This window comes from Vanellus vanellus (assembly GCF_965231255.1).
Source record: "Vanellus vanellus genome assembly, chromosome: 11".
NCBI lineage: Eukaryota > Metazoa > Chordata > Aves > Charadriiformes > Charadriidae > Vanellus > Vanellus vanellus.
Genome location: NC_138916.1, coordinates 2,124,230 through 2,145,898, shown reverse-complemented (window position 1 = coordinate 2,145,898; position 21,669 = coordinate 2,124,230). Strand labels below are relative to the sequence as shown.

General features: G+C 50.8%; 1 protein-coding gene across 2 annotated transcripts; it reads left to right on the top strand.

The window, feature by feature from the left end:
* Window positions 1-223: 223 nt before the first annotated feature.
* PKM (pyruvate kinase M1/2) lies at window positions 224-21,544 on the top strand. 2 transcript variants are annotated; one of them, XM_082488563.1, is made up of 11 exons: window positions 224-352; window positions 5,958-6,127; window positions 6,491-6,582; window positions 9,553-9,684; window positions 9,907-10,093; window positions 10,934-11,204; window positions 11,846-11,996; window positions 13,428-13,580; window positions 17,801-17,967; window positions 20,146-20,327; window positions 20,795-21,544. In XM_082488563.1, the coding sequence occupies exons 2-11, from the start codon at window positions 5,977-5,979 to the stop codon at window positions 20,899-20,901; spliced, it is 1,593 nt and encodes a 530-aa protein (XP_082344689.1). In that variant the 5' UTR covers window positions 224-352; window positions 5,958-5,976; the 3' UTR covers window positions 20,902-21,544. The 2 variants fall into 2 exon arrangements, with proteins under 2 accessions (XP_082344689.1, XP_082344688.1); XM_082488562.1 differs by lacking the exon at window positions 17,801-17,967 and adding an exon at window positions 17,137-17,303.
* The last annotated feature ends 125 nt before the right edge of the window (window positions 21,545-21,669 follow it).

Genomic DNA, 21,669 nt, shown 5'->3' with positions numbered 1-21,669 from the left:
ACGACGGGGCGGGGCTCGGCCCTTTTAAGGCGGCGGCCACCCTCCGCCCGCGTGCGCGGCGGCTGCGCCGCCGCCTCATTGGCCGGCCGGGCGCGTGCAGTGTCGGTGTAGCGTCTCCCTCCGCGCCTTGCGCGTCCGCCGGATAAAAAAAAAAAAAAAAGAGTCCCGGCTCGCCTTGGCGAAGGGGGGCGGCGGAGGGATCCGCCGCGCGGGTTGTGGAGGAGGAGGGAGGGGGAGAGGGCGGTGCTGCGGCCGGCGGGCCGGGATCACCTTGGCGGGGCGGCGGGGCGGCGCGCAGAGGAGCGGCGGCTCTGGGAGAGGACGGGCGTAGGGCGAGGCCGGGCGGAGACAGGTAACGGCGGCCTGAGGGCCAGCGGGCGGCGGTGGCGGCAGTGGGTATTGCTCGGTCGCCGCCGCCATCCTCCTCCTTCTTCCCGCCGTCGGGTGAGGGTCTCCCTGAGGCGGTGGTTGAGGGGCGCGGTGCCCCCTGGGAAGGCGGTGGGGTGCGCGCGTGCGGGGGGCTCGCGGCGCGGCCTAGCAACGGGCACCGCCGCCCGCCTCAGCGGGAGCAGGACGGGGAAGAGGTGGTGGTGGTGGTGGGGGGGGGGGACGGTCCGTGAGGAGAGGTACCGGGGGAAGGGGGGATGGAGGAGGTGGGGGGGGGGTAAGGGGGGGTTTGTGCCCCGCAGCCGTGCGGTAAAACGGAGCGCGGGGCCCCGGGGTTGTGCCATCCCGGCCGGCTTCCCCATGGCGGGGGGGTGGGCCGGGGAGGCTGAGTCAGAGGGAGAGGGAGTGGAGAGCCTCGCCGGTTCCCCCCCTTCTTCCCCCGCCGTGCCGGCGCTCACGCAAGAGAGCTTCCATCAGCCAACGGCTCAGTGAACTCGGCGGGGATGCTGCAGCCTCTTTATCCCCCCTCCTCCCCCCCCCCATCAAAGCTCCCTCAAAACTCATGTCCTGCCGTAATTACGCCTGCCTGAGCGCGCCCGGTTGATTGGGATGGCTCCCCTGGGCTGTGATAAACGTGTGTAAAGCCTCTTTGCAGGGCTAGCTGGGCATGAATAGGGCTTTTGTCGGCGGACAATGGCATCCTCCCGGCTGTCTCCTCGGATTAAGGGAAGGAGAGGGCAATCTCTAACAACCCGCTTTGTCCCGATAAGGCGGGTAGTTATCGGTGAAGCCCAGGTTAACAGAAATCAGTGCTTCACGGAGGCTTTTGTGATGTTAAATGTCTTGACTTTCTGGCTACCGCCTGCCCCCGGGAAGGGCTGCTGCTGATCCCGACTTGCCTTGGCCTAAAGGTTGGACGACAAAGGGGGTTTTTGGTTATTCAGATGCCTCCGGGGAAACCCGAGGGCTCGTTGTGCAATCGGGCGTGCTTAATTGAAAAAAAAAAAAATCACTCTGAAGCACGTAGTTTTATGCCCCACATCCCATTTATAAAGCAGAATTTAGGCAAATCTGGAAGAGTTGGAAGTTTGATGGCCTAATGGGTCATGCTGATGCCAGCTCGTTTCCAAGCCGTCACCGGATTAACGAAGGACTTTTCTGCTGAGCAGGAAGCTCTGCTGCGAGCCACGTGTTTGAAGCAGGGACTCTTAATTGCCTGTGAAACCTTTCTGAGAAACTTTACTTTCACAAGATAACGAGCTCGCAGAGACCGCGGTGCTGCCTGTGACCCTGTTGCTTGAGCAGGCTGCATTTTTCTTGAGTACCTACTTCTTTATCTGCTCAAAGTCGTAAATTTTACACAAACCTTAATTTCTTGGTGTTAGCTGGAGAGTGATCCGGTGCCAGCGTTAATTCCCTTTCCACATGCTGATCTGATAATTTAATTTAATACAGACAAAACATTTCCCAGGCTGGCTGGACCACGTGCTAGTCTTTTATCTCCCGAAGATGGGGCCACTGCAGTGTGCGGTGATGGATGGCACGTAGGGAATGGGGCTGCAGTACCTTGTTGCTGCCGCCCACAGCTGGGCGCGCAGCAAATCCCCATCCTGGAGCTGGGGATGCAGCAGAGGGATCTGTACTTCCACTTAGAGTTATACCTAAAGGTAAAAGAAAAAGTCCCCAAACACTTTATTTCATAATGCAAAAAAAGATTTTTACAGTTTCCTTGAAGGAAAGAGGTGGTTTCTGCTGGTGCGGGGCCAGGCTGAAAGGTTCCTTGACCTCTGTCAGAGCAACATGCTGCAAGGTTAAGTCGGTAGGTGTGCCTGCACTACAAATACCCTCGAGATAAGTCTTTCTTGTCACCAAATATCTGATTCTCGTCACCTCTACTCGCTTAATTTTTTTTGTTAAGCCTCCTGTATGCCTTTGCCCTCCAGGGAGGGCAGGCTCAGCTAAGGCAAGGCTAATCCATCTGCACACAGGGGAAGTGCGATGTCGCCTGGTGCCTGACCTTCCTGAAACCCATAACTCATTTGCTGAAAAGCCAGAGAGGCATCTCTGTTGCAGAGCTGTGGGTCTCTCCTCCCGCGGAGCTGCAGCTCGCTGCTGGGGGGAGCGTCTGCCAGCCGGGAGCAGGTGGTGGCTTCTGGGTCCTGTCCAGCTCTGCAGAAAAGAGATGGCATTTTGAGGTGGCCATCTTGTACTTACGTAACGGCGCGACACCACCTCCTGCAGCAGCCACCCCCAGGGGAGAATGTGTTCTCCTCCTCTGGAAGATAGGTTGCCAGGCTGCATTAAAAGCCTGCTTTGCTACAGAGCTGGATTTTTTTTCTTGTTGTTGAGTCCCTTTAGCTTCTGGAACAGACAAAGCTGATGTTTTTCTAGGCTCTTTTTGGGAATCTGAAGGCCTGCCTGGTTTCATAACCCTCCCCTTCTCAAATGTAAGGGCTAACTCAAACTGTTTCTGCCTCTGGCTGGGGACACTGGGCATGAGCAGCCTTGTTCTGCAGTGTGAGTGAGGTTGTGTAAGCAAGTCTGTGACCCATGCAGAGGTAGTAAAACCTGAACCATCACCTGCTGTGAGCCTGCAACTTTTACAGGCAGTAAAACATCTTTGTCCAGTGTGGCGATGGTTAATGCCAGTCCTGCCTGGAGACAGTCCCTTTGAGGCCTTGTCACTGCAGTTTCCACTTCCCTTTGTCACCGATAAGGGCAGAGGCTTGGCCCAGGGTGGGGATGGGGTGGGGATTGCCGATTCCTCTTCTTTCTCCTTCCCTGAGGGCAGGTCTGGAGGTGCCGGGAATGTAGGGTTTCTCTCAGCCAACCGCAGGATGAGCTGGCTGGGCTTAGTCACCTCACTACTGCAAAACCGGTCATCCTGACCTCAAACGGCTCTTTCTAGAATATTCAAGAGCTGGGGAGTTACCAGACATTTTCAGACGCCCTGCCTGAAGCACAGGAAGCCCAAGTAATAAACTTGGGTATTTCACCGTTGTGTTTTGAGGAAGGAATTTGGATTTATTCAGTGCTGGAAACTTTCAGGCTTTGTAGGGGATTGCTTACCCCTTTTCCTTGCTCAGCTTAGACTGAGTGATCTGTGTCTTCAGGTGTCCTTGAGCTCCTCTGTTTGATTTTTAAAAAAAGCAAGCCTGGAGTAGTGGGAAATGCCAAACATTCCTGTTATATTTATAAGACTGGTCCTTCCAGTAGAATTCAGTCTATGCTTTGTAAATACATGATAGTGGGAGGCAGGAGGAAGCATAAAAAAGTGAAGCTCTTGGTAGCAGGGCAAAGTGCTGTGGGCAGATGGGTATTTGGGATACTTTTTGGCTGCTGCGTTTCTGCTCTCGCCCCTGGACAAGGTCATGGTGTCTGATTAATTTTTCTTAGCTCGCTGAGCTGCTGGAAAATCTTGTGAAGGGGATTCTGACGGGGAACTTAACTTTGCTTTCTCTTTATATATTTATAAAGACTTTAGGGGTTTTAAAATTATATTTGCAAATGACTTGAGGGGGCGGGGGGTTTCCGTGAGATAGTGAGAACTCACCTGCCTATTTTTAAGAACTTCCAAGTCATGCTCTGGATGTGGTTTCCGTCTTGGGATCCCGTTGTATCATATTCCTCTCGTTCCCAGAAGCTCCGCAGACCCGCTCGCCCGTGTTTGTATGGAGGTGATTTCCCAGCAAAAGCTTATTTTTTTTGGCATCTAGAGAAGCCGACGCTGCTCCGCAGGTGTCAGAGGATGCAGCAGCAAGTGTTAGAGGGCTAAAACACAATGTTTCAGGGCTGACCAGCGAGTTTTCCTGTAATAATGGGACTTTGTCGGGCTTTTTATGTGGGCAGACCTTCTTGTACTGACTCCGGTGACTCAGCAGCTTCTGGCAGGGCTGAGGGAAAGGAGGCTTTGCCAGGACAAATTACGGTTTTCACTGGCCTGACTCCTTTATGCCGCATGGGAGCGAGGCGATGGTGAGTCAGGGCTGCCTGCGAGAGGATCTGCACGATCTGCACGTACGTGGGGGAAGGTCTGCAGAACAGAAGGGGCCGATGGGAGGAGCGTCGGCGTGAACAGAGCCTCTGCAGCACCGAGGCAGGCACATGGCAGGCTGGTAGGGGATCTCCCTGCCTGTGTCTTAAAAGCTTGGCTTCGTTCTGGTCAGCCCCGCTAGCTTTAACAAAGCTTTCGGGTTTATTAGTGCCTCTTATTTCAAAGCTGAGCGCACTGAGCCAGCTGGTGTGTACAGCTAACGTCATTTTGTGATTTTTATTGGGTTTTTTTTGGTCTGCTTGGGGCGGGCAGAACAAAACCCCTGCTCTCTCCCTGCCTTTAGCTGAGCAGCAGCCTGTGTTTCAATGAGCACCACACTAAAGGCATGTCATAGGTGAAATCAGCTTATGCTGAAAGAGCAGCCTGCTTTGAATATCCCCTGCATGCCTAGGGGATGAAGTTTGAAGTCAAACCACTGTTTGAAGTTTGACTAGTGATCTGCCTGTGCTGGTAGCCACCTTACATCACTCTTTTACTGGAGGCTTTTTTTTGAACGCAGGCGTTCTAGCCTGGGCAGGTTGAAGAGGATGAATGGCTTTTCGCCACCACTGCTACTTGAAAAGAAAATTATTGCGGTGCAGCCCGAGATGTGCAATTAGAAATGCCCAGGGGCACCAGCATTGCTGGGAAATGAGTGGACTCCCATCCCAGCAGGCTGTTAAACTTCAGTTCACCTTCTTCCTGGGATTCCAGGCTGTTTCTGCTGTTGCGGGGTTGCTCTAGTCCTGTAGAGGCAAGCAGCCTGAGTTCACAGAGGTTTTTTTATCTGAACTTAGGGGAAAAAAGAAAAAAAAAAAAAAAACAACCCAACCCACAAACCAAACCAGTTTTGAACCTTGTGGTGGTTTTCTGGTGTCCTGGGTGAGGGGCAATGCAAGGGATGGGGGAGACCCAAAAAGGTCTTTGGTTTGCAGAGAGACCTTGAGTGTATTAAAGAAATCTTAGTCTTTTGCATGTTCTCTGCCAAGGTGTTGTGTTTAATCAACTCAAGCCTACTTGCTTGTACAGGCTTAAAGGATGGGTTTTAGGCTTAGGCAGACTTTGCTGTGATTAGGTGTTTCTCGGCAGAAGATTGCCCGCGTAAGAGCGTATCTGCAGTCACGCTAGCGCCGAGCTGCCCCGGTCCCCAGTTGCGATGGGAAATGCAGTCGAGGCCTGTAGGAGAAATGACTCGAGAGATGGGAGGGAGGAGGCAGAATCTCTGCCTGCGCACTCAAGTGCTTGAATTTTGTTGCGTTGTGTAGCTCCAAGGGAAGACTGGCAATGAAGAGAAGCTATGAAGGGAACATCTGCATAGAAGGCAGGTGAGCTTTGGGTGGTCTATGTGGGGGATGACATGGAAATAGAAGTGTGTCTTGCCTGTATCTTAAGACTCTCAAGTAGGAACATAAAGATAGTTTGACCCATAGCAGCTTTCTTGTCACTTCCATATTCATCACGTGGGTGTGTTGGTGTCTCTGCTTGATGAGCAAGTCTGGGTGATTCCTAAACCTGGCACCATTTTTGTCTCTTCTAGACACAGGATTCCAGCAACAATGTCGAAGCACCACGATGCAGGGACCGCTTTCATCCAGACCCAGCAGCTGCATGCTGCCATGGCGGACACCTTCCTGGAGCACATGTGCCGCTTGGACATCGACTCGGAGCCAACCATTGCGAGAAACACCGGCATCATCTGCACCATCGGTAGGCAGTTCCTAGATAGGAGAGAATTGCAGCTGTGAAACTTGTTAGGGAAATTGTGGGAAGGCTTCGGCTTTCATCCCTCGCCAGGGCTGAACTTGTGTGTTGAAAGAACATGACTTTCCCATGTCTGCCTAACCCGTGTTATTGCTAGGAGTGAATCCAGTAGCTGGGGAAATTGGAACTAGTCAGTCTGCTGCGCTCCCCAAGGCAAGTTAAAACAATCTTTGCTGCTGTAGAGATGAGTTGCTTCAGTGCTGAGCAAGTCTGTGTCCATTATACCTTTTCCACGTGAAACAGCCTGACGTGTGTGGGTTATCTCATTATTTTTACAAAGTTAATATTCAAACTGTTTCCTCCTTCTAGGCCCAGCCTCCCGCTCAGTGGAGAAGCTGAAGGAAATGATTAAATCTGGAATGAATGTTGCCCGCCTCAACTTCTCTCATGGCACCCACGAGGTAAGGGCGAGGTCTGAGCTGATATGGCCCTGACTGGGCTGTTTGTGTGTCTGCTCACCTTCTCTCTCATGGAGGAGGGAAATCCAGCTTAGTCCAGACCACCCTTAGTGTGGGAAGGCCAAACTTAGCTCTGCTTTTGGGGAAAGCATGCTGGTTGTACATACTGAGTCTGTGTAATTGCCGATAACACTTCAGTGCACTTTCTGAGCCCTTTTGAAAGCTGTTCCGGTTGGTTCCACACCCTTCTCTGTACCAGGGAGCCAAGTAACTGATATTTGACACTGGTGTGCCAGCTGCTTGCCATGAAATCCTCCAGTTCTTCCTCACGTCTCGCTGTTAGTGGTACAAAGCTGCTGCTTCTCAGTTAATAGCAGAAGCCAAGAACATTTATTCCTGATTTGCTGTGCACCTCTGCGGGAGTACAAGCTATCAGTTGTCCATCTCACTTCTTGTTTTGTTGTTGGGGGTTTTGCAAGCAGGCGATCAATGAATAACCCTGTCTCAGAAGAAAACTGTTAGTGATTTGAAGTAATTACTGTGCAGAGTTGAAAGAATTGGAACTCCTGGGTTTGCTCGGCTCACCAGCTGTTCCTGGCAGTGAGGTTAGCACCACGGTACTTGGGAGGTGGTGCAGTGAGCTTATAAGAATAAGGTCAAAAGAAATCAACACTCTTCGTGGTGGACAAGCCCATATTGATATAAATAGATGAGATCCTCAGCGATACTGGAGGAGCCGAGGATCCCATTCCGGGTTGCCTAGAATGCCACCCTGAGCCTTCTTACTGAGGTGTGTGTGGTGGTTTTTTTTTTTTTTTTTTTTTTTTTTCACCCTGGCTGCCCTCCAGCTTTCAAAATGTCAGACGGTGGCCAGTAGCAGATGTAGGTGGCTTTACTTACTGAACCGTGAGCCTCGTGGTGCGTAACAGCTTGGCCTCTCACCCTCATGGCCTTTAAAGGCCACAGGGCACTGTCAAAATCAGAAGGTCTGACACTTAACTGTGGAGAACCGTCAGACCTTGACTAAACACGTAGGGTTAGTGTCGGTGTGCAGGCTGCGGTTAGCAAAGTCTGCCTGAAGAACAGCATGGAATAACCATGTCTCTCAGCAGTCAAATGCTGCTGCTGGGTGGCTCGGCGAGGAGTTGGTGGCCAGGCTGAAACTGGGAATTTTCACACCGTTACTTACCAGCAAAGCTGCCGCTGTGGTTTGCGTACTTGTTAGCTGAGGTCGAGGACAGGGACTGTGGCTTTCTGGTCTGGGTAAGGTCTAATTGCACATTTCATATAGATGAGATTATGTTACAGCAGAGGCTGGTCTTGCTGTCATCTCCTGTTAAATGTGACTGTCAGCCACAGCCAGTCTTAAGTTTGAGTCCCCTCCTGGTTCCTCGAAAAGACTCCAAATTCCAGTGAAGCCCTAAGGAGTTTTGTGAGCACTGTGGTTCTTGTGTCTACCCTAAAGTGTTCAACAGAGCTCCAGCTTTAACAGGTGCTCTAGCACCTGGCTGCAATGCAACCCTTTTATAGGAAAAGAAAATTACTTCCAGCTCTTCCTGAAGAGTTATATATGCAGAACAGGAATGCAGGAAGTCAGACTCCCTAAGAGCCAGTATCAAAGTAAAGAGGAAAGATCCCAGGTGACTGGTACCAGATAGATGTAATAGCACCGTTCAGGCACATTTCCTGCGCTGCACCCATTTATGCTCTGGTGCTTGGAAGGTTCAGGGCCTTCTCAGTCTCAACTTGCACACTCGATTAGTAAACTAAATTTTTCCTGCTCTGTTGCGGTGTATCTCTGGCTGAGGGCTGTGCACACGAACTTTAGCATGCCTTTTTCCGGCCCCACCTTGCTGGCACTGGATTATTGTCCCTGCGATACTGAAGTCGGTGTGCTGGGCTCGTGTCGAGGCGGATGGGTGGCGTGGGGTGAGACGGGTGTTTCCAGGTGAGTCGGGTCAAATGCTGTCAGTCTGTGGCACAGAGAGGGGAAAGGGTATTTCTTATCTACAAAAGTCTGTCAAGTGTTGCACAACTTCCAGTCAAGGTTATCTCTTAATGTTGTTTAAGCAAGTAAAGTAAACTGATCTGCTGGTCATCTGAAGCTCGTTTAGGTAGTTGGGATGGGAGTTTCCCTGCAGAACTCTGTCCTGAAACTGACAGCATTAGCAAAATGCTCTTGCACACATGAAAGTTTGTAAGGCGGGTGCGTAGTGCTGCAGTCTTGAACTTCTGGCTGTGATTGCTTTGGCTCTCAAAAGAAAATGTAAATACTTAAATAGATAACGTGCTCTTAGCAAATACTTTATCTTTAGGGGAAAGTTAAGCCAAAGACTTCTAAAAAAAGCTTGTCCATCTGTGCTTACCTGTGGGACTGATGAGAGGGGTCAGGCTGGAAGTCTTGTGGGAGTCTGCTGTGCAGAGAACAGCATCCTCCCTTCCATGCTCTGAAGGGAGGAGGAAGAGAACAGCCACATGTGGCAGTCACTTAACTGTGACGTTCTTGGAGTCTTTCCATGCTCATAATCGTCCAGCTGCCAGCGTTGCCCATGTTCTGCCATGTTGAACAGGCAGATGTTCAGCAAAGCTTTCGGAAACATTCTTCCTAAAGGCCTGTTGATTGGTGGGCCGTTTTCAAAGGGTGAGATTTTGCTGATGGAAAATCACTTCAGCTAAGTGCCTGGGCTGTCTCCTCGAGTTGTCCTTCTAGGCTTAGAACTGGGGGCACCAAAGGCATAGACAGATAACTGCTGGACTCTGCCTTCATGCAGGGAAGGCCCTTGTATCCTCGCACTCTGCTTTTCTGGAAGCTCAGTCTGAATTAAATTCTCAAGTTAGAACTGAAAGTGAGCATAGTGTGAGCAGAGCTGTTCAGCTTGGGTAGCGTTTGGGGTGCATAGTGGTGTTTTTCATAGGTGGTGGAGTAGAAATGGGCTGAATGTTTCTAACTCTCTTTTTTCTTTCCCTTGTCAGTATCATGAGGGCACAATCAAGAACGTGCGAGAAGCTACAGAGAGCTTTGCCTCTGATCCCATCACCTACAGACCTGTGGCTATCGCACTGGATACCAAGGGACCTGAAATCAGAACTGGACTCATTAAGGGAGTAAGTTGCTCTCTTTTTTTTTTTTTTTTTTTTTTTTTTTTCTTCCCTCCCACTTCTTTCACCGCATGAGACTAGATATGTTGTTATGCCTGTGGCCTTTTCCAAACAAAAAAATGTCTCTAGGAAATGAGGTAACAAACCAATTACCAAAAGTTGCAGGCTGGGAGGTGGTTGTGTGCTGGTTTTTACTGGTTTTGTTGACACCCCTGTTTTGACATGCAGAGTGGCACAGCAGAAGTGGAGCTGAAGAAGGGTGCACCGCTCAAAGTGACCCTGGATGATGCCTTCATGGAGAACTGCGATGAGAACGTGCTGTGGGTGGACTACAAGAATCTCACCAAGGTTGTAGAAGTTGGCAGCAAAATCTATGTGGATGACGGTCTGATTTCCTTGCTGGTTAAGGAGAAAGGTATGCAACAACTGTTCCAGCTGTGATTATTTGTTGTGTTTTTGTTGTTTTTTTTTTTTCCACAGAACATACTTGAGCTTTCCCTCCAGTAATTGTTTTTTAGCTTGCAGTTATGTATTCAAGAAAGGAGTACATGGCTTTTAGTGCTGTAGTGAGACTTTGAGCAAAACTTTCTCTAAGTGTAGCAAGTTTCCAGAAAACTAACTTCACCTGGGTTTCACTAGGCTGGCATCTAAAACCCCTCTTCAAAGTTGAATGTGTGGTAGGAACATACCAGTGCTTGTGATCAAAGCCTGTTCAGCTGGGCTAATTCTTACTTTTAATGCAGGATTTAACTAGTTTTACAGCATAGTCCCCGAGTTTTGTGGTTAGAGACAGAACTAGCTTTAACTGGTAATGCAGGGGCAACGTTAGTTCCACAATACTTTGTTTATAGTGCTGCCTAAACTCTGCTAGCCTCAAGGTATCACCTCTAATCCTAGAGTGCATAGGGAGATGGAGGTGAGGCTTTTGGGGTGCTTAGTTTGGTCTGACAGGACTCCTGTGTGCAGAAGTGCACCCTGTAGCTTTTTTGGAGAGAGGCAATCCCAACCTCCTGAATGGAACAAATACCATCTTCTCCAAGGACAGCGTAGATATGGTTTTAAACTGGTCTGTTGTGTTCCCGTGGGTAAATTGCAAGTTTGTGTGTTGCATAAATCTGCTGAAGATAGAAGCAATGCGCTTTTATCGCGTGCGGTCGCTGTTGGCACTGCTGTTCTCAGGCAGGGAGGTGGTGTGGGAGCTGGCAGCAGGAGAGCTTTCTGGTAAACACTGACTGTGGGAACACATCTGTTTCAGGCAAGGACTATGTCATGACGGAGATCGAGAATGGTGGCATGCTCGGCAGCAAGAAGGGAGTGAACCTGCCTGGTGCTGCAGTCGACCTGCCTGCGGTCTCCGAAAAGGACATTCAGGACCTAAAATTCGGTGTGGAGCAGAACGTGGATATGGTGTTCGCTTCCTTCATTCGCAAAGCTGCCGATGTCCATGCCGTCAGGAAGGTGCTAGGGGAAAAGGGAAAGAACATAAAGATCATCAGCAAGATCGAGAACCATGAGGGTGTGCGCAGGTGAGCTTTGTGCAGGTGGCACTTCAGGTTTGTCACCCCGTATTGATGGAAGACCACAGCACCTTTGTGTTATAGACAGGACTTCTGGTCTCTGGCTTGCCAGTAGTGGCAAAGTTACTAGTCCGAGTAACAGGGTGGTAGTGCAAGCTGTCAGTTAATGCCATGTGTGTGGGATTTGATGTAGCTGCAGTATGAGCAGTGGGTTGTATAACTATCACATGCCCTGAGCTTGTGGGGACAGTGTCACAGTCTCTCTGCATCCCTGAAAAATCTGCGATAGTCTTTGTAGTCAAGTGTGAGTTCAGACTTGTCAAACTTGCTGTTCTGGATGCAAATTAGTGAGCTAATGCACAGGGATCATCAAGTCTAAACCAGCTCAAATCGACTCATGCTCCTCTGTCTTTGTATGGCTTTAGAAAGCTTTGTATAGCACTTTGTGTGCTATGACTTGGTCTTGGTTTTCTTCCTCTTACCTCAGCATTACAGGAGACCAAAACGGCACATGGAAGGGCTGTGTACCAGCAGCAGAGCTACGCATTGTGCTCCAGGGCGATGCTCCTTTCTGGAGGGGGAGGACGGAACAGATGGGAGGGTGCTTTGTGGAACAAATGGAGTAACAAACCTTTTTCTCTTGCTGTCAGGTTTGATGAGATCATGGAGGCCAGCGATGGCATTATGGTGGCCCGTGGTGACCTGGGAATTGAGATCCCTGCTGAAAAAGTCTTCCTTGCGCAGAAAATGATGATTGGGCGTTGCAACAGGGCTGGCAAACCCATCATCTGTGCCACTCAGGTACTTGAAACTCAATGCTGGCTTGTAACTGCCGGAGTCTGGCAGGGTGTGAAAGTCAGTAGCTCTCCCAGCATGCTGCAGCGTGGTGGGCTGAGGAATCATCCTTGATAGCATTTGCTCAAGAGTGAGGCACCAAGAGCAAAGAGGTGCTGCTGGTAGCTGAATAGCTCATCTTGAGGCACTTTAAAGATGTGTTTGGGATCTTCTCCAGTAAGGTTACATACAGGACCTCTTGTGTCGCTGCTGAAGGTTTTACCCCTCAAAACCTTATACAGTATGAGCCTTTTGGGCTGACTAAACAAATTCTGGTGGGGGGAAAAAAAATAAATTAACGTGCTTTGCCTTGGCATCTTGTAGCAGCACGTTTGTGTCTAACAGAAGATTTGCTAAGGTTCCCAGATATCTGACAAGATGTGCCCACTGAGTAAAAGAGCCACCTCCTTATTTTTCTGGGAACTGCTAGTGAGGGAGGGAGAGCTGATGCTCAGCTTCACTGGTTCCAGCAGGGATCATGTGTGGATAGTCTTCAGGCACTGGGAGGACTGGATTATTGGCTGTGTTTGCTCTGTGCACAGGCTGTGGAAGTGAAAACTGTCTCTAGACAGTAGTCATCAGACAAGGTTCTGGATTTACAGTGGTGCGTGCTCCTTCCTCTTCCTGTATCGCTACTGAAATGCGAAGGAAACGCCGCCTCAGGCGGTGTTTCATGAGGAAATAAGTGATGTTTGCTCAGTGGGGAGAAAGCTGAGCACCTGAGGAAGATCAGAGAGCTGGCCAGGCTTTGGTGTGTGGAATTATACTAGCTTCTGGGAGAAGGGGTTAGGAAGAGCTAACCTCATGGAAAGCCGCCCTGTTTTCCGCTCTCTCCAGAGCGAATGCTTGGGAGTGGTGGGGTTAGTTGTTCTGAGTTAACTAGCCTCTACATATTATGTGAAGAATTTGAAATCTTGTCTTGGATGAAAATGACTTTAGTTGGTGCAGGCCTTGCTGTTTACTTATTTCTAGATGGAAAAAAACAACCCCCTAGATGCAAATTTGGGAACATGTGGCTGGATTTGAGCTTTCTGTAAAGATGCCTAATGCAGTGCTCTGCTCTAAAGAGCTCTGAGTTCCTTGGACCGAGCCCTGTGCTGAAAAATTGAATTGGAAAGTCAGAATACAGTGTCTGTGGTGCTCTCTGGGTTAAATCTCCCTGGGAAAGGAGTAAATGTAGAACAGGTACAAAATGAAACGGGTTGGTTTTCTTGCTGGTAGAGGCTGGTGAGGGACCAAGCCCCTCTCTGTCCTGTACCCATGGGAGATCTCATTTCCCAGAGTTGCTGGGCCACATCCTGTCTTCTGCCTTATCTATAAAGTATATTAAAGTGCACTAGTGAAAAATCAGCTGGCTCCTTCTTCAGTGTCTTGATTTCTTTGGACTTGTTCTTCCAGATGCTGGAAAGCATGATCAAGAAACCTCGCCCAACCCGTGCCGAGGGCAGCGATGTTGCTAACGCTGTCCTGGATGGAGCAGACTGCATCATGCTCTCCGGAGAGACCGCCAAGGGAGACTACCCGCTCGAGGCTGTGCGCATGCAGCATGCTGTGAGTACTGCCTTCGCTCTGGTGGGGGGAGGCTGTCCCGCAGGTGAAAGTAGCAGTTCTCTCTTGCCCTGTGTCTTCCATCTGAGCCAGGCACCTGAAGATCTAATTGTGTCTGGTGCTAGGTGCAGTCCGAAGTAGTGATTTCTTTGTTCGCACTCGCACCATGGGTGTTTCTTTACCTAGCGTGGTCCTGAGGGCCTGAAACCTCACTCTGTGTGCTCCAAACTATTGTCAGGCAGAGCTGAAGACTGCTTTGCAGCACTGTGAAATAACTTCAGGTTTCCCGTATTAATTTTTGGTTAGGCCTGGGTAAAGGGGTTTTTGCTGGTACCTTGGTATGAGTTTCTCAAAATGCCCTATTCCTTTTGGCATATTAAATGTCTTTAACTTTTCCAAGATGAAGGAGCTGCTTAAGCAGTTTATGTCTAGATAATAAAAGGTATTGGCTGACTCCTTGGGGTGGGATGCGGGGGGGGGGGGGGGGCTTGTGAGTCTGATTTACAGCGCTGTTGCATTCAGCACCTGGTGTGCTTGGCGTTGGGGGTGTTTGTTGCACGAGTACTGACAGCACCATATTTTTACATGCCTGAACTGCCAGAAACCTCTGCTCTGCTTCGAGTTCACCCAGCTCGCGTTTCAGCTGATAAAAAGCCTGATGTCGAGTATCTACAAGTGTTGCTTCTCCCCAGTTACCAGTGCTGTGAATCACAGCAGTGATAACTCGCACCAGTTATAACTCTCGCCAGTTTTATTTGCAATCCAGGTTATATAGATTAATCAACTCAGCTAGTGTGTGTTTGCAGTGCATTATATAAATATCTTTTACCTTTATCTGGTCAATATGGAGTGGTGTTCTTTGTGCACGTGCCAAATGCAAAATGACTTGATGATTACTGGGCAGTGACTGCTGGTTTACAGACTGAACGCTAATGGTGCATCTGAAAGGTTCTTCCTCAGTTTTCATCCCCTAAATTGTGAGGATTGACTTTCTACCAAGAGTTGGAAACTTGCTGCAGCAGACCTTAGACCTGGCTTTCCATTCTGGCATTAATTCTTAGACTTGAGCAGGTTGTGTTGTACCTATAGCCTGAGCTCAGGATCCATTGCACGTGCTTTTCTCTTCCTGCAGGCCTGGGAGTAGAGGTGCTCCCTCTCCCAGGCCCTTGCAGAAATACTGAAGGTATTAACCCTCAGTGCAGAAGACCAAATACAGATTCACTTTATTTAACGTAACATGGCGCAGGCAGCAAGGTGCCAACTCTGTGATGGTAGGAGCATGTTCCCCTACAGTCAGGATCTTTCATCTGAGCTAATTCACTTGGTGTTAGTTAAGAGAAGCCCTTGCCCAGAAATAGTGCCCTGAATAACCATGGTCTGAGAATCTGCAGCATGGCCAGAGCAGATGAATATTTCCATATGAGTGGACAAGTGGTCATAGCAGGGAGAGAGCACCTTACCTCTGGTAAAGAGTGGCTCCTATATGCATTCCCCAGCCTGAAAATGGTATCAGTTTGGGTTTATATATTTGTTTATCCAGTCCCGCTACAGGACTATTTCAAGTACAGCTCCTCTGTAGTGAGGTGCAGACAGCAAACGTGGGCTGTGATGCTGAGAACGATGAGGGTCTGTGCGGTGTAGTTTCATTGCACCTCTAAGAGGCTTGACCTGTTTATACCTGACCTGTCCCGGCAGCTTTGCTGGGACTCTGCAGTGGTTTCACTTTGTGATCCCTTTCCAGCTAGCCTCGTTGAAATGAGCTTGCTCTTCAGTAGCTGGCATCTCTGACCAAAAATGCCATGTGCCTCAAGTTTAGTAGCAAGCTTCCAAATATTGGGCAGGCCATTTCCTGCTTGCGGGAGTGGGCTTCCTTCCAGTTCCAGTCCATGATCCGCAGTTGTTTTGAAGCGCTGCCATGGCCATGCTGTATAACAGGACCAAGTTTTAAATAGCTGCTCCCATTTTCCTTTCTCCCACCCTCTACCCTGGTATCTCCACCTGTGTACCAACGGGAAACCCTCTAGCCGTTCCTCTGTGAGTAAAGCCAGCCGTGACATGGAGTTGAGAATTGCTGTGCCCTTCCGCAGCCACTGTCAAAGCAGACACGAGTAGTCGCATATTCTCTTACAACTGGGGAACGCAGGCTTCCTTCTACACCTGGGTTGGCTCTGCGTGTTCTGCAGAGCTGCCTGCCTTTGCACCAGGAGCTGAAGATAAACTGCCTGGCTTGCCAGCTCTTGCGTTTTTGGAGTGTTTTGAGGTGAATGCTTCCATCTTATCTAACGGCAAGCATAAAGCCAGGAGTAATAAAAACGACTGCTTTAGGACCAGAGTTGGCAGTGGGTTGCTGTTCCGGCCTGTCACATGGGTCCTGTTATTTTTAGACATAAGATACTTAACTACTTTGGCTTAAACTGGTATCTGTGGAAGAGGGATAATTCCTAGCATCATATGAAGTAACTCATTAACACTACAGTTGCAAAATTCTTATTTGGAAGGGGTCTAACTCCAAAGCTTTCACTAGAAGGGCACTTCAGTCTCTGCTTGAGCATCAACTTGTCACGCTTTGTGTAGCGGCTGCTCGCTTTCTAGAGTAACTGGATGAAGTTGTCCTTGAAAAGATGATCAACCTTTGCATGCTTTTCTGGTCTCTGCAAGCCTTCTTTATCAGGTTGTCAAGGGCTAATGCAGTCTTCTGAGATGAGAATTGCCTTTAAATGCGAGTGGTTCCCAGCAGGCTGGGGTGAATAGATTACCAAACTTGTTGCAAACACGTAGCCTGAACAGAAAACCCTCAGTTGTGCCTCTGTGCCTCTTTTCTGTGAATCTGGCACTGTACAAACACCCCAACATACATGTGTTGACAACCCTATAAGGAAGACTTGTCCCTGTTTATTTCGCTGTTACCCAAAGGGAAGTTGGTACAGCACTTGGAGGTGAAACTTTTGTTGGCTCTCAAGTTAAATTAAATGTAATGAAGCCGAGAGACAGTCCCCCAACTTCAGGGCTGATGTTGAAAGTACATTGTTTGCATGTTGGCTCCATGAAGACTGTTCTTGCAGTGCTGTGTTGGGAGATTATGAAGAGGGAACATAAAACTACATAAATTCTTCATGAAGGATTGCAGGCAGGACCATCAGCAGGCTGGTAGATTGCATCAGAGTCTCAAGGAGGTAATAAGCAGCCGCAACAAAGCGTGGACTGACTCCGAGCTAGCTTGCTCTGGTCCCTGAAAAGCAATCTGCGTTTACCTTCTCGGAAAGGACTCCAAAATGCAGTGAGAGTGCCACCTCCGAAATGCTGCCCAGGGACCAGGGCCTGCCGGTTACACGGCACGGTGGAGCAGCCAGCGCGGCTGTGGCACGTCAGACTGGGCTGTGTTCAGCAAACTCACAACCTGAGAGCCAAAAAGAGTTTCACAGCCTGACCTTTAAAATATCCTCTTGCATGCGTTACTATGATAATTAAGCAAGTTAACGTGATCTCATGTTACTCTGGTATATCTTTCCTTCTTTTCTTTCCTCTTTTTCTCCTCCTTCCCTCTTACTCGGGCCTGCAGATTGCTCGTGAGGCTGAGGCAGCGATGTTTCATCGTCAGCTGTTCGAAGAAATTTTACGCCTCAATGTTAACAACAGGGACCCTGCCGATGCCATGGCAGTGGGCGCAGTGGAGGCCTCTTTTAAGTGTGTAGCTCCAGCCCTGATAGTTCTGACCGAGTCCGGCAGGTAGGGCTCAGAGAGGGGCCTCGGTGCCAATTGTGTCCATGAGTAATAAACACGCTCCCTTCTAACACCGCAAATATTTAGCGAGCAGCTTGCTGCTACGGTATCAGCCTTGCATAACCACTGCGGTCTTGAGTCGAGTTCCTCTCTGCGGCAGGGAGGGACTGCAGGTAGGCAGGAGCAGAGCGAGAGTGCCTGGCAGTCGGCATGAATGTCACCTGAGTGTGGGCTCGGCAGGGCGAGGTGACTCAGCAGGTGCCACCAATTTGGGGGAAAAAACCCGCAATTCTGCTATAAGGTGTGCGGTTTGGGTGGTTGAGTGTTGCAGCCATCACCCCAGTGCGTTGAGCTAAATCTGGGCTTGCTAATTGGTAACTCTCAATGTCAAAAGCTGACGGTATTTGTGTGACACCTCGCTGATAGAGCTCCTCGCCTTCCCCTGTGCTGCCCTGAGCGACTGACTTGAGTGTTGTCTTCCCGAACGCGTGTTGCTCTTATAGATTGCCCGGGAGGCCGAAGCCGCCATCTTTCACAGGCAGTTGTTTGAGGAACTGCGTCGTCTGACTTCCCTGAACTGTGATCCCACGGAGGCCGCTGCTGTTGGCGCTGTGGAAGCGTCCTTCAAGTGCTGCAGCGGGGCCATTATTGTCCTCACCAAGTCTGGAAGGTAGGAGGTGACAGGTTCCCTCAGGTCAAGCCCACTTTGTGACAGGGTGGGGGAAGGAGACTCGCAAAAAGATGGCTTTGAAAGTCTAGAGCTGTAACGGTGAAGCCTGGGGTTTTGGCAGCGACCGAGAGCCCGGGCCGCCTGCCTGCAGTGCTGGTTCCTCGGGAGATGGGCAGACATCTGAAACATCTGCACGTGCGTAACCTCCAAGTTCCTCAGCCTGCCTCTGCCAGCGTGGCATCAGCACCGAGCCCTGCCTCCCCTTGGTGTTCCCAACGGCGTCTCTGCCAGCAGCGCTGCCTGGAAGAGTCGAGGGAAAATAAGCGTCGCAGCTTCGATTCAAACTTCTTGGCAAGAAATCCTTGATTTTGATTTTAACGGTCAGGGAGAAGATCAATGGATGCAGAATCTTTTTTATTTTATTTTATTTTAAATGGAGGCCTTGGCCATTCATAGTAGCATCCAAACTATAGGTCTCTTGCTGAACCTTTCGGGCGTCAGCCCTGCTTGTCTAAGCCCAAGGGGCAAAGAGGGACTTGCTTAGCCTAGAATTGTTAGGCAGGCGAACTGGAAGCATTGGAAATTTCCTCTTGCAGGCTTCCTTATGCCTGCCTGCGAGTAAGCTCGCTGTACGGGCAGGCACCCAGCAGCCGAGTGCTGCCTGCGCTCCCCGATGAGCTCAGTGCCTCGGCTGCGGGTGGGAGACAGCAATGCAGATGCACTGGAACTGCATAATTTGGGATTTCTGTCCAGCGACGGTGACAACTGCCGAGTAGAGACTCGCTCTTCCAGTTGTGGAGAGGAAGCCGATCAGCTTTTCCTGCCTAGAGGAACCAGGCTGCCCACTCTCAAAGCACGTCCGACCATAAGTCTCAGACTGCTTTCTGGAAGAAAATCTGAATATCTTGCGCTGGATTCGGCAGCAGAGATGTGCGCTAGGCACGGTCTACCTGAAGATCTGGACCATCGGTGCATCCTTCACCTAAATTTACAGCTTAAAATGATTCAAAGCAGCTGCTTTCTGCAGGGATGAGGAGTCACTATAAGCACTGACTTTCTGGATCCCCTCGTGCTTCTAATGTTTCTTTCTAAAAGGTTCCAGTCTTACCCTTGACCTTTTTAAAGAGATTTGAACTCTGATATTTGAATATTTTTAGCTGTGGATTCTGTTACAGCCTTTTGAGTACCTGGATCTCCTAGAGCTACCGGGAGGCTTCTTGGACAGCGTGGGAAGGATTGTCTGAGCGCCTGCACGTGTGTTTGGGTGCTTCGAGCGGACTGCTACTGCCAGCTTTGAGCAGCAATCTTTTGAATATTGCTGAGCTTAGCTCCACTAAACAAGGCTGCAAAAAGCTAGTGGAGATACTGGCATGCTCGTGGAGCTGTGAATGCCATGGCCTTGCAGTTTTAACCGCCGTTTATTTGCAGGTGTGCCCTCTGTGAGCAGTGCCCAGGGAAAGGGAAGCTGTAGTCCCCACCCGGGGTGCGGTGATGGCTATTTTAAGGACTCCGTCCAACTTCCCGGTCTAAATTTTGGCCTCGGTTGCGTTTGCTTCCTGTTGAGGCGCAAGAGCAGGGCTCTGCGCTGAGGCACCGGCCTGTTTGCCGGCTTTGGCCGGTGAACGTGGCTGGGAGGGCAAATGGCTTCCTCCTTGGCGAGCTTTGGGTAGCGCTGCTGGTGTGGGCTCTTTCCATCCCGTAAACTGGGAGCTCCTCAAAACAGAGAGAACTTGCAGGGACCCCCATTGAGGAGGTGCCAAGGACTGCTTGCAGTGGCCAGCGTAAATGGCACCTCGCCACCTCAGCATAGCAACAGAGACAAATAAAGGCTTGTTCCCGGGACCAAAACACGCGGATGGCACTTCCTAAACTCAGAGAGGCAAGGTGATTGTCGCCACAAGGCTGGAGTAGGGACTGTCGCCAAGGGATGGCCTTTGGTGGTGGTCCACCCAGTTGCCCAACAGGGAATTGGGCAGAGCGTCAAGCTCGTTGGTGAGCTTGGCTCTTGACAGCACCTCCTGTGGTCATCCCCTGTGTCCCTCCAGGGGGTTTGTGGAGCCCTCCAGGGTGATGGGCAAACCTTGCTGCCGCTTGTGCTCCCTGTGGCTGTACACAGGTTCCTCTCGGGCAGCTGTGTCTGTGATGTGGTGTGTCACCTCCTGCCTGGTTTCCTTCTAGGTCAGCACACCTGGTGTCCCGGTACCGCCCGCGGGCTCCTATCATTGCCGTGACCCGTAATGACCAGACGGCGCGCCAGGCCCACCTGTACCGGGGCATCTTCCCCGTCCTGTGCAAAGAACCAGCCCATGATGCATGGGCGGAGGATGTGGACCTCCGTGTGAACCTGGGCATGAATGTTGGTGAGTGATGCTGTTCTGGTCTCACCTGGGGAACGGTCTGGTGGGACGTGGTGGTCCTGAGCACCTTAAGGTGGTGATTTTGGGGTTACGGATGGGGATGAAGAGAGGGGAACTGGCTGCCTGTGTGATAATGGTGTCCAGTTGGGAAATGGGGGACAGCAGTTGTGTAAGCACAACCACATCCGATGAGGAAATGGGTCAGTGGGTTTGTCATGGTGGCCTTAAAATAGGCTCCAGCAGAAAATCAGGTTGGTTTTAACATTAAGTGCTTGAACCACGATGCTCATCTGTCCTGAGAGACAGGAGAAGCCAGGAGCTGGGAGACTCCTCTCTCTGGCCCCTCTCCTAATCCCGCTGCCCTGGGACTGGTTTCCTCTGCACCTGGGTGACGCAGGGAGTGGGTGACAAGCTGTGTCTCTTGTGGCAAGGTGACCTGAACTCTGACACCTCCCTCTCTTCTCTCCTAGGCAAAGCCCGTGGGTTCTTCAAGAGTGGGGACCTGGTCATCGTGCTGACGGGCTGGCGCCCCGGCTCTGGCTACACCAACACCATGCGCGTGGTGCCCGTTCCTTGAGGGGCTGACACCAACCCGCAACCACCTTCCTTCCCCCGTCCCCTCCGCTCCCCTCGCCTTAGACCAGCCATCGCTTGCGATGTTCTCCTTGTCCTTAGAGTGGATGTAGGTTGCTAAACACCACCCAGCGCAGCAGCAGCAGGGGGAAGAGACCTTAAATCACTAAAAAAACCCGTATACTTGAAGTGTTTAGGTTTTTTTTTTTTTTTAAAAAAAAAAAAACCTTCCCCATAGGGAAGTCCTGCCCCGATGTATGTCGGAGAAATGTCCCCTGCTGGGCCTCCTCTTAGCCTAGTGACTGTCCTTGGGGGGTGACGTGTCCTGTGACGGGGAAGGGGAGAGGTGACATGTTGGTCAGCGGTTTCCCAGTCACCCTCCTCCCACCAGGGAAGCTGCTACTCGCCCCTCACACCCCTTCCTGCAGACCAAATCTGAGGTGAATCCAGACCCTCCAAGGTGGTTGTTTGTCCTGGGGTGGGGGTAGAAGGTGTTCCACCACCGTGCTCAGAGCTTCCCCTGCTTCCCTGCCAGCAGTGTCCCCTCCTGTGTCACTAGTGCGCCTTCCCCCCCTTGCCCCACACTCCCACGGGCCCCTGGGGCGGCAGAGCACAACTCTCCATCAATAAAGAGAAGCTGAAGCACCCGCCGGCCTGCCCCGCTGCTTGGGATGGGCGGGTGGTGCACCGTGGCTTTGGGGCGACCGCGGTCCCTTTAAGGGAGCGCCTCTTCCCGCGTGACTCCGCCCCTTCCCGCCAGTGGGCGGGGCGC